General features: G+C 41.0%; 1 protein-coding gene across 1 annotated transcript in view; it reads right to left on the bottom strand.

Moving 5' to 3' along the window:
* The window catches only part of GUCA1C (guanylate cyclase activator 1C), a 29,881-nt gene extending 20,304 nt beyond the window's left edge, over positions 1-9,577 (bottom strand). Inside the window, exon 1 of the mRNA XM_054974433.1 lies at positions 9,386-9,577. Within this exon, the coding sequence (XP_054830408.1) occupies positions 9,386-9,577 (192 nt within the window). The remainder of the gene's footprint in view (positions 1-9,385) is intronic.
* Between the last annotated feature and the right edge of the window lie 7,014 nt (positions 9,578-16,591).

Raw genomic sequence — 16,591 nt, 5'->3', positions numbered from 1 at the left:
AATACAGCTTAAATACTGCATTAAGCACTTCTAATTGCAATTGGCAAGTGATTTAAGCATAAATTGTCCTGGAGTGGCTTCAAATAATTAAGTCAAAGTAACAAAAAGATAACTGAAATAAATAGGGAAGTAACAGTTACTATAATGTCCTATGAACACTGATTTATGCAGCAACAAATTAGCATTTATCATATATTTCAGTTTGTGTGCAATCACGTTATATTTTCCGTCTGAAATTGTATATTCCCCAAATCTATTAAACATCAAGACATAAATGCTTATGCCAACTGTTAGTTGCAAACAGTGTCAGCTGTGAGCTGGGAAGTCTATGGGTCAGATGTTAGTTCAACAACTCATTAGATGGCTTCAAAAAGCCACCTTTCACAGTCTCAGTCCCCCCACCCACCAGAGATATTCAAAGAACTGGCCTACCATAAAGGGCTGTTGTAATTATTTACTGAGACAAAATGCATGTGGATAAATGTTATACAAGTGAGAAGTGTTATCTCTCAGAGCTGCTTTTAAAAATAGTGTCTTGTGCATCTGTTTCATATCTGTACACAACATTTGATATTTATGGTGTTGCATATATCCATCACCATCTTTGATCTTTATCAAAACATATTGTATGAAATCAGAAGAGATTGGTGGTAAGAGGATGATTCAGAAAGCTCTTTGCAGATTGAAGGAGCAGGCCTAAGTAGGTCTACTCAGAAATAAAGCTCATTTTAGTCAAGATGCCCTACTCTCGGAAAAATGTTCTTAGGATTGCAGTCTATACTAAATTCAAAAGATACCCATTTTTTAAAAATAATACAAGAATATCTTGGCGCTCTTTATTCCATATCTGCATGTAAATTAACCTTTTAAAGAGTTAAGTCTCTCTTCCAAAGCAGGTGTCCCACCACCACACCTGTTAAATTTTTCCTCTCTCCTGCTTTCCTTTTCTTAAACATCCAACTGTGAAACCAGAAAAGCTCGTTCACCATTTTATGGTATTCGTTTGATCTCAACTAAGTCGTTATGCTACTATCTCTAGATAATCCTGTAATCATATTCCCAAGGACAAATGATTATTCCTTCACCACTCCATCTCTTCCCCGCTTTTTAATGTCTGTTCTTTGTTCTGTTGCATCCTTTTTAAATTAAGCATTAAGTTCATTCCGTGTGCTTGTAGAGTACTTTAACATTCTTCCAGCATTTCCCATCTATTCAGTCTTCTCTTGACATCAGACCCATGAATGAACATAATTTTTACAATAGGTTAAAATTAAATAATTTGTTTGTTACTAATCTCTTTTTGTATGATTTGTATGACTCATTTTCTCACTTTTAAGTATATTTAAATTTTACTTGCAATTGATCCACATTTCCAAATTGTATGACAAAAACCTGATACTGATGATTTTATGAGATTGTTCTCAAGTTCTAGAAAAATAGCTGGGGAAATTACATGGTATCATAATAATTCAGTCTGAAGCAGAGTTACTCTTTGTTTGATTTAGAAGGGTGTAACTCAGCCAAGAAATGCACTGTACCAACATTACCATCCTAAATCACATTGTCAGGCTCCTTCGCTGAGGGTGTTGGAGCCTGGAGGGGAGCATGTCCTCCAGGTTGGTCTTCCCTTTTATCTCGGTTCTGGTAGGCCTCAGAAATGGGGGGAGGAGGGGGTTTACAGCACCCTCAACCCTCTCTCCCTCTGCTGAACAGATGGCCTTTCTTTCTCTCTCTCTCTGGTCTCTCTCCCCCCACTCTGTTTCCACTTTACCTCCATCTCCCAACTACTCCTCATCAGCCTCCCCAAACAGGGTTTTTAGGGCCTCATTGATGGGTAACCCCCACCTTTCCTCAGGCTCTGTCCAGTCAGTGGAGGGCCCAACCCCTTCCAAGGGGACCGCCAACCATGCTGGCCTATCTCTAGGTGCCCCCAAACCTCCTCCTGCCCCCTCCCTTGGGGTTTGTTTCCCTCCAACAGGAAGGGGCTGGTGGGGCTCCACTACGTCTTGCATCCCAGCACCTACCTGTGTGCTGGCCTGGCTCCCACCTTGGAGGAACTCCCAGGTCTCCTGGTTGGGGCTGCTGTTGCATCTGGGGCTGTCTTGACCCTGTTGGCTGGGGCTGCCTTCAACTCTGCTGTGAGTGGTGCCGCCAACGTGGCAGCCCCTGCCAGTTGAGCTGCTGGGTCTGCAGCCTGTGCAGCCCGTGCTGCTCCTGCAGCCATTTCAGGCTGCGCCTTCAGGCCTGCCATCTCCACAGGCCAAGCCTTCACTCCAGCTGCCTTCTTGGTCCGTGCTGCCATGCCGGCCACCCCTGTGAGCTGTGCTGCTGTTGTGGCTGCTTCTGGGGCACTGGGCTCCACAGGTAAGTTCGGGGGGGGGGCAGGCCAGGCCATTATCCCCTTAATGCCAAATTACTGGATCATCACTGGATCTCCCAGTGTTTCCTGTAACCAGGGCTGGTTCCAGGTATTCGAATGTATTGCCTGGGGCCTCTGCCTTGTTAATTGTCATGCCTAGGGTTGCCAGCCTCCAGGTGGTGGCTGGAGATCTCCCAGAATTACAACTGGGCCGATTCCAGATGGCCAGAAATTGCGGTTTTTCTGCGGAAATAATCGCTTACCGGTCACGCGTTCACTTTCGTCTCCATCCGCTTTATCTCGCAGCGTGCCGTGCCTTCCTGCTTCCGGATGTTCACACGGCCAACTGAGGTACCCGGGATTGGTTGTTTCCTCCCCGTCACAGTTGACGTCGGGGGCCTTCATTGGTTCGCATTTCGGTTTTTTTTAAAAAAAATTTTTTTTTACGTGTTTTGCGCAATTGCGCAAATGTGCAGGTGTGCGAATATGCAGCGTTGACTTTTGTGCGCTTTTGTGCATTTGTGCAAACGTGCGACTGCACAAATGGCGCCTGGTTTAAAAAAAAAATTAAGGGAATATTGTTGCTGGCCAGCCGGCAAAGGAAGGAGGGAAAGGGGAGGGCCTCTTCGCGGCGACGAAGCATCCAGAAGTGTGCAAACCCGCAATACCGCGTTCACACCATCCTCTTATAGAGCGCAACTGAGCGCCATGGACCGCAGGTAAGCCGGGATGGGAAATTGCGGGTTTTTACGAGTGAGGTCGCTGAAAAAGCGAAAGCACTCACTCTATTTGTGCCCATCTGGAATTGGCCCTGATCTCCAGGCCACAGAGATCAGTTCCCCTGGAGAAAATCACTCCTTTGGAGGATAAACTCTATGGCATTATACCCCATTGAGGCCCCTCCCCTCCCCAAACTCCACTCTTTCCAGGCTCCACCCCCAAAATCTCCAGGAATTTCCCAACCTGGACCTGGCAACCCTAGTCATGCCCCTGTTTGTGCCCCCCCTTTTGTCCCATCTGCCCACTTGGATCCTTCCCTTCCAGCACAAACACTTTCAAGACCTCCCATCACATATTCCCTTCTCCTGATGGCACTGGGCAATATGTATGACTAGGAACAAAGATGGAAGGAGGGCTTGTGAGCATGTGAGCATGTGGGCATTGGAGGGGGGACTGCAGGCAAGGGGGTGGCTGTAATAGACTCCATTAGAAGATATACTGATGGCAGCCCTGCTGGTAACACATACTACAATATCTGTCTTTCTTTCCTAACATAGCTAATAGCAGCTACAGGAAGATAGAATTCTGTCTGGGAAATGCCCTATGGAGCAGGGAGGGGAGGGTTAACACCTTCTTCCTCAGTGCTGCCGTATCATATTAAAGAAAGATATCAGGGAATCCTGTCATGGCTTTCCCATGCAGTCCCTCTCAGAGTCCAGAAGTCTTATGCTACTTCCAGCATTTAAGGCCCTAGCCATAATAAAAGTAAAAACAACACACGAAAATAAAAGTCTAGTTGACCCTGTGTTTAATATGTTGTTTGAGTCTTATAGAGTAAAGTATGCTGTTAAATTTACAGTTGCTCATGTAATGAAACCAGCTGAGTTACCATGCTTTTCACATCATGCCCGCATCCTGCTTGTGCTTTAACTGTGAGAACTGGGGTTAGGGTTCCCATGTCCCTATACACTCCTGGTGGGAGGGGGAGACCCAAGACTTACATGCAATAGACTCCTTGTGTGTACTACCAGTGAAGCACAAAGACATCACTTCTGGGAAGTAATGTCATCATGCTTGCCATGAGTGTGCTCCCACTCTTTGTCTGGGGGCAATTTGGTCCATTTGGGGTCAAAATTGGCCCCAGTGAAGTGCAGGAGCACACTCACGGCCGGGGCAATGTAGCCACTTTGGAAAGTGATGTTGTCGTGCCCCCCCTCACACACCAGGAGCGTGCCCAGTGCATGCTTTCCCTGGTTGCCTGCCAGTGGCGGGCAATTGCTGAGGCGGTTGTCACCACCTGCCAATTGCCAGCAATCAGTAGGCAACAGGGCAAAACCTTGGGAGATTGCCCCTCACTGGTGGGCACCTGGGAACCCTAATTCTGAGGGATAACTCATAGTGATGCTTATCCTTTGCCTTGCTGCCACCACATAGGAAAGCCTAAATCGTGAAAACTAAGAATCAAAAGTCAAGAATTGTATAACAAGCTATAATGTCTATTATAAATGAAATATTTAAACATATGCGTTGTATGTAGTAGATTTGTTATTATATACATAAACACTATTTCATTTATTCGATACATGTATCAGAGATCACACATTTGTGGAAATTAATCAGTTTCATCATTATTATAACACAACCTCCAGAATGAAAGTAACAAAGTATCCACTTTGGAAAGAATAATTTGCAACAAAGTGCTAGTACAATCCAATTCATAAACACATTCTAAATAAATTAATTATTGCACTAGCCCAAGAACAATATTGCTGGTCACGGAGACCAGCCATAAATTATGAGTGTTAAAACAGCTGTCAAGCTCTCACTTCTCCCTCAACCTCCTGCATGAGCGAAATGAGGAAACTTTTCTTCAGACTTTGAACAAATGCCAGTATTGCGTGAGTACTCAGGATTAGAGGGTTACAGAGTTATGATTTATTGAGCAATGATTTATTTGAGCTGGCCATTGATAGATTTTTGTCATATTTAGGTTTAGATTGTAACTGCTTTGAAAAAGATTTTGAAATGGGGAAAATAACCGGATTACCCATTGTGATCGCATTTGAAACCTTCTCTTCAAAGAAGAAGCATGGGCCAGTTTGGGACTCTGCAATAACAGCAGGATTTTTGGACATACTTGTTAAATATTTTATGAATGGACCATATGAGCAGTGTCACTTTAAGAACTTGGTTTCTTTTCCTGCTGCTTTAGACTCTTTGGACTTTGCAATATTGTTTTTGGGCTAGTGCAATAATTTATTTATTCAGAATGTGTTTATGAATTGGATTGCACTAGCACTTGATTGCTGTAAATTATTCTTTCCAAAGTGGATACTTTGTTACTATCTTTCTGGAGGCTGTGTTATAATAATGATGAAACATTAATTTTGCACAAATATGTGCTCTCTGATGTATGTATTGTATAAATGAAATAATGTTTACGTATATAATAAATCTACAACATACAATGCATATGTTTAAAAATTTCATTTCATAATAGACATTATAACTTATTATATACTTCTTGACTTTAGATTCTTAGTCAGTTTTCACGATTTAGGTTTTCCTGTTAGCTCTTAGTTGTGATTCTCTCTACCAGTTGCACCACCTACCACATAAGCATATAAAACCTGGGGCCAGAATGAAGAACTGGCTGAGGCCTTCAATTTAACTCACCCAGCTTTTAGAGATCATGCCTGGACCCCTTTCCCTTCTCTGTTTAATTCTATAGCCTTGTGACTCCACTAGAAAAATCCCCCTACTTAAAAGAAAAATTATGAAAATCATAGCTTCTAAAATGTAGGAAACAACCTATAGTCCCATTAAAATGAATTGGAGTACGTGTATCTGTGCTGAATGTAACTGAAATGGCCTGTTAGTTGTCTGAGTCTGTGGTTTTTTTGCTTACATGTTTGATTTAGTGCGATCATTTTTCTTGCATTTCTGCTCTTATTTCAAGAGACAAATAATTGGACCATCTTCACCTCATGAATGAACTGAAATACTGCTTCAAAAAGGCATTGAAATGCTGGTACATGTTGGTAAGTGGATTACCTCCAAACTGAAGCAGCTGCAGTGATGAATTGCTCTTGAAATCTCCCAGATCATTATAAAAGGCGAGAGTGCGCCATAAGCTTGAATGCTCCTTAATTCAGGAGAGATTACGAGAAACTGTGAGCACCACAGGGCTTCATATCAATGAAATTTTTACATTAGATTGGCATTTGGTTTCATCTCTTCTAGAAGCTTTCTGTTTTAGAACATTCAAGAGGTGGACAGAGATGACTACACTATTATATGTTTTGATTTCTTTTCAACTCTGTGCAGAATATGGTGGCAAAAATGCATTGCTGTAGTTCTTGAAATGAAATATAGAAGGATTCTTTTTGTCATGAAGACGGGCTCTTACTAGTATTTGCTTATCTACCTTATAATAGGATGGCTTTTTAAAAGGTGAGAGATGTGTCATCTGATTTTAACAAACTGTTATCAGTAGACTGATGGAAGAACACAATAGCTTGAATCCCAATAACTTAGAGTAGAGCTCTGTTCTTGGAATGTATCTTTCCTGCCTCTTCCTGCCTTGTGCCGCCCTACCCTGTCACCCGAAAAGCTGTTCCTGTGGATGGGGAACCTATGGGAACATCATTTGGGGTGGCAGAAGCAATTGTTGTTGTGGATTTTCCGGGCTGTATTGCCGTGGTCTGTATAGCCCGGAAAATCCACAACAACTATTGTTCTCCAGCCGTGAAAGCCTTCGACAATACATAGAAGCAATTGTGTTTGACAATACTGAAACATTCAGAACTTCAAAAAACATTTGGACATCAGGCAGAATTTTTCTTTTGTGTAGATTCACCCTTCCCCTTTATTACTCACACCATTATGGTTCCTTTACAAAGCTATCATTTAAAAAAAATGAAACAATAAAGCTACATTTATAACCTAAGATGTTAAACACATAACATAAACTTCCAAAGGGAAAAAACCCATAATATCTAACATTTTTATCTTGGGGTATTATTTTTCTGCCTCGTGAACATACCTCTCTGTGGCCATCAGGTTGAAAGCAAAGGTTTTATTTCTCCATAGCACTTTTTTTGTTTACCCCAGTATGTTAAAAGGGCTTGGGATAAAAAGGCAATGACTAAATGCATAGATTTCTAGGGTTGTTTTGTATTCCAGGTACTTTTTTGTTTACAGAAACAAACTGTACTTTGGGGACATCTGTAACCTAGAATTGCCTGAGTTTGGCTAGCATTTTGGGTTGTTGTAGCTACTGAAAATGGTTTGTGGACACTGGAAGTAGTGAGGTAAAGGATATGAGGGAGGGGGATTGTAGGAAGGACACAAGGTGTGTGTTGTGGGGGAAGAGAACTGGTTACAGTGGCAGTGGTATTGGGAAAAGGAAATCCAGTGATGGCAGGAGAGGGTAGTGAAGCTGGAGCTTGGAGGTGAGTGTCACCAGCCCCCAGGTCCCCAAGGGTGGGTTTTCAAGAACATACACAGTCTGGGGGACAAGAGACCCTTACACCCCAGGGTAGAACACTGACTCCAATTTCCTCTACTAACACTATGCTTTGAGACTGAGGAAATAAAGTCCCCAGATGTTCCAGGTGTTAATCAAGAAGTCAGCCCTGCAAGGTAGGCCACCTGCAGAACAAGTTTCACAAAAAAAATTATTTGGTAGTTGAGGCCAAATGGGCCAAGATACTGGATTCAGAATGAAGCCCCCAAACCCAAAAAGTATAATTAATATATTTCATTAAGAATTGTACAAAAGATTACATATATAGAAAATGTTCAGAACAGAATAGTAAAACAGTAAAGGCTACTTATCTAAAGTCTAGATTACTTAGTAGGCTTCTCTGACTAACAAACCAAATGTTGCCTTGTAAAGTCAAGCCACGAAGTCCAAACAGAACACCAAGGGTTAGATCTCCAGGCTAGTCCCAGAATGAAATATGGTAGGATTGCCATCACTCTGCCCCCACCTGCTGTCCACCCGGCCCCACTAACTTGGCTTGTTGGGGGGAAGGCATGGGGGAGGGAGAAGCACGTGCACATGCTTCCCCCACCCTGTTGAACTGGCTTTGGTGCGCCCAGCATTTCCTTCCTTGTGCTGTAAAATGACATCATTTTCCAGCACAAAGGAAGAGCTTCGGGGTGCACTGAAGCCAAAAATAGCCCGTTTGGAGGCTTCAATGTGACTGGCATTTCTGCTGAAGCATCCAAATGGAGAATTTCTAGCTTCAGCGCACCCCATGGCTCTTCCTTTCTGTTGGAAAGTACCGTCGTCTTCCAGCACAAGGGAGAAAACGCCAGGCGCATTGAAGTCAGTTCAGCAGAATTTAGTTCAGCTGTAGTGCAGATGTGAGCAAGGCAAGTACCCCACTGCCCCCAGCCCTCCCCACTTTGGCCTCTGGGGCCCCGGCAACCTTAAGATACAGCTAAGGGTCAGCAATCTTGTCTGACTGACAGGTCAAGAGCAAAGAGCTAACTTGGAAACTCCATTTTTAACTCACATCAACCTGCAATATGTTGTGATTCTAAGAACCAATTAAGTGTTGCTAAAACATGGGAACATGGATTTCTGCAGCTGAGACGTGTTCCCTAATCAAAGCAACCAGCCCCTACCCGATCCTTAATGAGATGGAATGGAGGGGATGAACCTCCCTCTCCGCCCCATGACTTTGATACTCCCATGATCTCACTGGCACTTGGTTTCTGCAAAAAACATGTCCAAGAATATCCCTCTGGGAACTGCTTGCTCTGAGTTTCCTTAAGTTCTGCAGAATTCTTCTTTGAAGCCTAACCAGGCAGATTAGCCTAAGTAAGAGTTTGGCCAAGAAATAGACTAGAAATAAGTTAGTTTCTTGACAGCGACAAATGGGATTTCCCCTCCCCACAAGCCTTCTCAGATGCTTCCTGGTCTTAAATATTTTGAAACTTTAAAACTATGCAACCGGGTACTAGAAACAGATAATGGGTAACTAAAAAAAGTGTTTAAATCATTTTCAGACAGGTGTTTTCATTTTTTGCTCTTTTTACAAAGTGCATAGATACTGGTCCACTTAATAGAGTTTTCATTGAATAGTACATTCTTTTAAAGCAATGAATGACTAAATACAAATTACTGTTACAATAAGGAGTTATCTTTGTGTTTCCATTTTAAGGACATAAAATTGCTATTTATGAAGAATGGGTATCTTAGCCAGTTTGATTAAAGAAACAGCTTAATAATATCAGTTAACAGTATGCGTTACAAAGGGCAAGTGCAAAAGTAATTAATAAAATAGGGCTTACCTTATTCAAGTCAAAAGTATTGAACACTTGATCAACATAGTGATCTGCATCTGGATTCATACCATGCAGACCCAGAAATGCCTTGCATTCATACAGGGTCAATTGTCCCGATGGGCAATCTGTCATAAATTTGTTGTACCAGTTATAGGCCTCTTGAATACTGATTTCTTCTCCAGATTCATTGGCACCCATTGCATCCCACAGCAGAAATCCTTAATTTTTAATGCTTATTTGTCTGCCTTATTTCACATCTTCAGTTACTTCTATGCAGCTAAAATCCCCACACAGGCTTGTGCCTAATAACTATGTGCAATCTCATGCAGACTTACTCCTGTTTAAATTCATGAATGTCAATGGATTTAGCCTGGAGTAACTGCATAGGACTGCACTGTAAACCTATTACATGATGAGGGCAAATTCAGGCTAAGTAAGAATAGAAACTTGAATGAGATTAACGTCTGCTCGCAGTTTTAAATTAGAAGAGTTCTATAATATTTTAAAGCAAAAATTAAATATACCCATTCTTTTGTTTCAAATATAGCTTATTTTCAGAAACTTCATATAATATGCCTTGCATTTTTAGCGGAACACCCCCTCCCCCAGTTAGCCTGCTTTTCTACAAGTAGTCAGGCTTTGGAGTTGGATCAGTAAGTATTCCTGGCAAACATCTGATCCCCCAGTGGCTACAATATTTGTAGGAACTAAGAGGAACAAGGACAAGAGAATAATTAGTGTGTCCTCATAGTGATAGACAAGAAGTTATAAAGGAAAGTGCAAGAAGGTGAAATAAAACTACAGATAGATAATGTCCCTATTTATGTCTCAGTCATGAATTTTAGTCTGATTTATTTCTTACAGTAAATGTTCAATTGACTAATATCCCCCTGAATCCATTTACCTTGCAATGGGTAGGGCAGTGAGGGCTAGTGAGCTAAGCTCATTTTGCTTGGGCTAAGGAATGCTTCTGACAGAGCATTTTTTAATGAACAATTATAAGAAATATTCATCAACCCCCCACATGCCTATTTACAGCATCTACATCCTATCTGTGGACCTACACAAGGGTTAAAATCAAAGGCCTTGCTCACTGGTTTATGATCTAAAACTATGATATGCATGAGAAAAATGAATGAGATGGACTGGGAAGATCATCTGGGATAAACTTACCTATTGTGTATAATTTATAATAAAAACTTAAAACAGTATATTAGATGTATTCTGGGCTACTGTTAGGACAGAATATGGGGAAACAGAATGGTTTCCAATGGACAAAGGTGTCAGATGAGGATGTATATTTTCTCCCTATCTGTTCAACCTATTTGCAGAACATATCATAAGGAAAGCTGGTCTAGATTTAGAAGAAGATGGAGTGAAAATTGGTGGAAGGTGTCAGGGCTTGTCGCTGCCACCGCTGGGCAGGGCACCGGCTGGGCCGGCCCTGATGTCAAAGGGGCGCCAGGGATGCAGCAGGACCCTGCTCTGTGGAAGGAGGAGCAGTATACATCACCCAGACTCCCTCTCAGACCACTCACTGGCCTGCTCAACCTGGCCTGCTCACCCCCTGCGTCCTCCATCATCTCCTCCTCCCAGAACTCTCCTCCAAGTCTCCACTTTCACACTGCTCTGCTCTCACTCCATGCCATCACTCCTTACTCACACCCACCACCTCAGAGCTCTTCCTAGCCACCCTTTATAGGGTTTCCTTTCTCCACCCCGCCCTCCTTCCAGGCTTGTTCCCTCTCCTGACTTGGCCCAGCTGTGCCTTCCCTCAGGTGTTTCCCTCCTAGCACTAATCCCTTCTAGGCTTCCTTGCCTTGCTGGCAGGGTGGGGTTGAATGCAAGCCATCCCCAGCTGAGGTCTCCTTGGCCTTGCTCGCGAGGAGCTGCCCCAGCCGGCTTCTGTGCTGCTGAGCTTCCCTGGCCTTGCTTGCGAGGAATTGCCCTGGCCAGCTTCTGGGCTGCCTGCTCATTGATGCTGGGTGGGGCTACCCATCTCCTCCCCTAGAATGCCTGTGGCAGCTCCACCTGGAGGGGCTTGGCTCCTAGCGACTCCTGAGTCAGGCTACTGTCCTCTAGCCGGGGTGTGGCTCTGGGCTGTAGTGGCTGCTGCTCCTCCTTGGCTGGTAAGGGCCCTGTTTGGGCTGCTGCTGGGTCCCTATTCCCCCTGCCTTGGCCCTTTTCCTCTGGCCTGCTTAGCCCCCTCTCTTCCCCCTGGAGGATGGGACTGGCTGGTCTCTCCCTGCTCCCTCCAGCCCTCTGAGGCTTTGGCCTTTCGCCCCTTCCCCCTGCAGTGGGCAGGTTCTGGACCTGGTTGCTGGCTGGGGTGGCAAGGCTGCTGCCTCCTGGTTGCCTCCCACTGTTCCCTCCTGGCAAGTCTGGGGGCTGGGACTCAGACCCCGGACAGAAGGAACATTAACAATTTGAGATATGCAGATGATACTACTTAATTGGCATAAAATAGTGAAGACTTGAAACAGCTATTGATGAAGGTTAAAGAAGAAAGTGCCAAAGCAAGATTACAGCGGAATATCCAGAAGACAAAAATAATGGCTTTTAAGAAATTATATACTTTTAAGGCTGATAGTTAACTGAAATTTTTCAAGACTGTCTATTCCCTGGCTCAGTCATCATCCAAAACGGAGACAGCACCCAAGAAATCAGAAACAAGTTGAGACTTGGAAGGGTAGCCATGAAGGAACTAAAAAAGATCCTTAAGGATAATTTAAAGATATCTCTCTGGGGACCAAGATCAAGGTGATCCACACCATGTGAGAGTGATGAAATGATGAAAATGAAACTATTGTATGATAAGACAAGACTCACTGAAAAAGACAATAATGCTAGTAAAAGTGGAAGGCAGTAGGAAAAGAGGAAGACCCCAAATGAGATGGCTTAACTCAATAAAGGAGGCCACATCCTCCAGTTTGCAAGATCTGAGCAGGGCAGTTAATGATAGGACATTTTGGAGTTCTTTCATTCATTGGGTTGCCATAAGTTGATAGCGACTTGATGGCATGTAACACACACATTAGATCAAAAGAAGTTTGGGGGAAATTTGGAAACTTGTGAAAAAATTGATCCATGTTAGAGTACTTAAGAGAAGGAAGAAATATACAATATAGTGGATTTTCCTGAAAATTGATTAAAGAGTGTGAATTTCTAGATTGACAGGCGGATATATGCTTTTCAACAGATACTAAATATCTTGTAAATTTGGATCATTATAATTTTTTTGGTATGTAATATACTCAGTAAAGTGCTTTGAACACTAAAAAATAACCTGATGAAAAGATACTATTACCCAAGATACTTAGGTACATGTTTTTTTTTTTGTTTTTTTTTTGAAAATTTTTTTATTGGGTTAGAACATTTTTATTTTTACATTACAATCAATTTTCCCCTAATTTTTCGTTTCTAACCCCCTCCCTTTCCCCCCCTTTTGTTGACTTCCAACAGCTTTCCCACCCTCTGTCCCTTTTCCCTTACTTCTATTAAATTCCTCTGTCTAAAACAGATATACATTTTCCATTATATTAAGCAGTGCATCATTAACTCCTTTAATTATTATACACCCAAACTATACGTCTTTAGATAAACAATTTATCCCATTTTCCAGTTTTGAATAATTCTATATAAACCTATAAAAATATATAAACCATAAAAATTTCCCACATTTAAATCAAACAATTTGATTTATTCTCTATATATTACTCATTTCAACTTTTTATGGTAATTCTATATAACTCCTCAGATACTTAGGTACATGTTTTTAATAATTTTAATAATCAATATGCTTTATATTAGCCAGGCCCTAAAAGATAGGTGCTGAGTTCTTTTGGTTCAGGCACACATTTTGTTAGAGGGACAAAAAAACAGGAATAGGAATTTTATTGTATAGTTACAGACAATCTCAAACTGAATCTGAATCTCTACATTCATTTGCCAACAAAGGCCTAGGTGCCTCAGGCCCTGGTCTTCAATGAGGAAGAAAATCCTTTCAAGATTGGAGGAAAAGATGACCTTCCTCAACCTCATAATGTCAACCAGCCATTGTTGTACAAATCTGGAAATAGCAAGGCTTGTGAAAGCCAATCAAGGAAGCTTATTCTAAGATGAAGTTTCTATTCTATGCACTAATGAAGTTTCATTAGAATCAAGAGGAGTTAGCCGTGTTAGTCTGTAGTAGCAAAATCAAAAAGAGTCCAGTAGCACCTTTAAGCTTATGCTACAATAAAATAAAATTGGTTAGTCTTAAAGGTGCTACTGGACTCTTTTTGATTAGAATCAAGTACTCTTTAGTGAGGAGGACTCATTAATTAGAACATGAAGGATAGAATTTCTTCTTGACATCTTGCCAGTAGAAATTCCCCTAGAACATTTAAAGGTAAATGAGCAATAATTAATAATTTGTGGAAGGAGATGAGGTGGAAAGTAAAGCCTTGTTGCCTTGAAGACTAATGGGATATATATTTATTTAAAATATATATTTATTTAAAATATTGCTATTCCTCCTTATTTAAAATATATATTTATTTAAAATATTGCTATTCCTCCTTATTTCCTTGGATTCAAGGGGGCTGTGAAAGCAATGAGTTGCAAGCAGAATGTAAAACAGAAGTCCAGCAGCACTTACAGACTAACAACATTTATTCCAGCAAGAGCTTTCATGAGTCCATCCCAACTCTGCTTGGGATGAAACTGTTATTGTACCTTTGAAAGATTTGATGAGTGCAATACATTCATAACATAGAAACATGGAGCTGGAAGGTATCCGAAGAGTTATCTAGTCCAGTCCCTTGTACAGCACAGGAAATTCAGTTATCCCTCCCCCCATCTCCCTCAGTGACCCCTGCTCTATGCCCAGAGGAAGGCAAAAAACCTCCCGGATATCTGGTCAGTCTGTCCTGGAGGCAAATTCCTTCCTGACCCCAAAGAGGACATTATTTGTTATATTTCATTATACATTGTTCGTGAAGAAACACGATTTTTCTAATGTCTTTAACAATTTGATTAACACCTGAAATGTATCACCTAGCATATTTCTCCATTTTTACATTAATAATGCAAGAAAGTTCTGATTTTCCAACTTTGTCTTAAACTTTAAAGCAGCCTTGGGAGATTGTGAGTATGATTGGAGCAGCAGTCCCAGCAGAGGACATTTTACGCAGTTGCTCTTATATGAAATTGACAAATGTTGCCCTTGAAAGTTAAGGTGGGTAGGAAACCAATCATGGCCATTATATCATGGCCATTAAATAACTATGTCATGCATTGTATGGTCAGAGAAAGAAAGGTCTCTTACTTTTCAGATGAAGAAATGAGCTTCTGACCTTTGTCATAATAAATGCTTCATCTGGTATCTGAGTTGTTTTTTAATGAACTTATTTAATAAAGTGCTGCTGATATCCCTTCATCTTTAAGATTACTTTGTGGTATAACATTATCCTAACATTTTTCTCTGAATTCTTATAATTCTTATTACACATCTATAAATGTGAGTCAGTTTTGTTTTGTTTGCCAAAATGTTGCAATGTTGAAATACCTTTTCAGATTGGTAGACTGGCAGTGTAATCCTAAACAAAAGTTACAGCAGTCGTATAAGGCTGTAACTCTGATTAGGATTGAACTGTTGGTTGAAATCCTTCCAGTCCCATTTCATACATATGTATTTTCATTCCCTTAGGTTTTCTAAAGTTGCCAGCTTTTGAGTAAAAAAGTATTTTTAAGTGTATGAGTTGCCTAAAGTAGGTAGATGGAAAAATGGAAAGCTCTGCATCTGCTGAGTCATCCATCTTACCCTCTTTTTACATCAGTCATCATTTGTTCTCATGTACTTCTTGCCAATTCTTCTCAACCCTTTCTTTGAATGATGGCTGAGAGACAAGAATGTGACACCTGTTATATAAAGGGCTGCCTTGTACCTTTACCTTGTCATTAAACTAGCAATAAACTCACTGTATGATTTTAGTCTTGAATGTTAGTTTTAATTGGTTGTGATATGTTTCAGTAGTATCTGATGGGAATGGGATGTGCAAGAAATAAAATGATGCTCCAAAAATATAGGATATGTCATGGTCACTTTGACATGATTTGAAGGAGGAAGAGGAATAAGAAAGAACCTCAAGAAATAGGAAAGATTTGTGTTAACTGTTCTGGTAGTGGAAAAAGACAGGCAAAAGAGTGGGTGGATAGGAATCAGCAGAAACAATCAGAAACTCATGAATCCTTCACCATTATGTGTCTTACTTAGGAGCTTGAAGCATATTTTCTCTTTGCCAGGCTGCAATGGTCAAGAGAAAAGCTCAGATATGCCAATTCACAGCTGCCTTTACTTGCTTTCCAAGTGAGAATTTTAATTGCCTCTGAAGCAGGGATGCAGTGTTTTCTTCATGACATTTTAAGAGAAACTGCCATGGGTAGTGAAATGCAATCCAACTGGAGGGATTACACCTTGAAAAGGATTTTCCAATGAAACCAATGGAATCTTCTATTGGATTTATTTTTCATACAATCAGCTTTACTTCTGATACTCCAGGAGCCAGCTCAGATTTTTAAAAGAATGTGTGGCCCAGTAACATATGACTTCCTTCCCCCTGCAGTCCTATTTAACCATTTCCCTAGTTACTTTTTTGTACTCTGCACTAACCCAAATAATACTGACAGTAGCTGCAGTGCTCCCCACCCCCACTGCTCACTTGTATTTTGGGAAAAATTATGATTCCCTCTTGTATGGTTTCTATGAAATATACCATTGCATTAAAAGCCACTTCAGCCAAATTATTTCTACCTCATAAATTATGCATGAAGTATAATTGAAATGCTTTAAATAGATTTTTTTCTGAACAATCAGGGAAGCCCGACTGGACCAATGGTAGATATTCATTTGTCACTGCAGCCTTTATGTCCCGTCACTCAAAGAAACAAACCAATATGGCTATTTTTGTTTCTTTTTGATGTCATCTATTATCATTGTTATCAGTTTCATTTCTCTCATTTTTTTAAAATAACTTTTTTCAATTTTCATTTTTAAGAACAACAATAACAGGCTCACAGTTACAAATATAACGCAAGAAAGACAACACTGCAGATATGAAGTACAGTACATTATAACTTTGTTTTCTGACACATTTCTTGCCATTTTTACTCATTTTTATACACATACCACTGATGCAACATTTTTACTCCACTTAATATGTTATACCCAAT

This window comes from Eublepharis macularius, chromosome 3 (assembly GCF_028583425.1).
Source record: "Eublepharis macularius isolate TG4126 chromosome 3, MPM_Emac_v1.0, whole genome shotgun sequence".
Taxonomy (NCBI): Eukaryota; Metazoa; Chordata; class Lepidosauria; order Squamata; family Eublepharidae; genus Eublepharis; species Eublepharis macularius.
The sequence above is the reverse complement of the archived record's forward strand: the minus strand, read 5'-3'. Positions and strand labels throughout refer to the sequence as shown.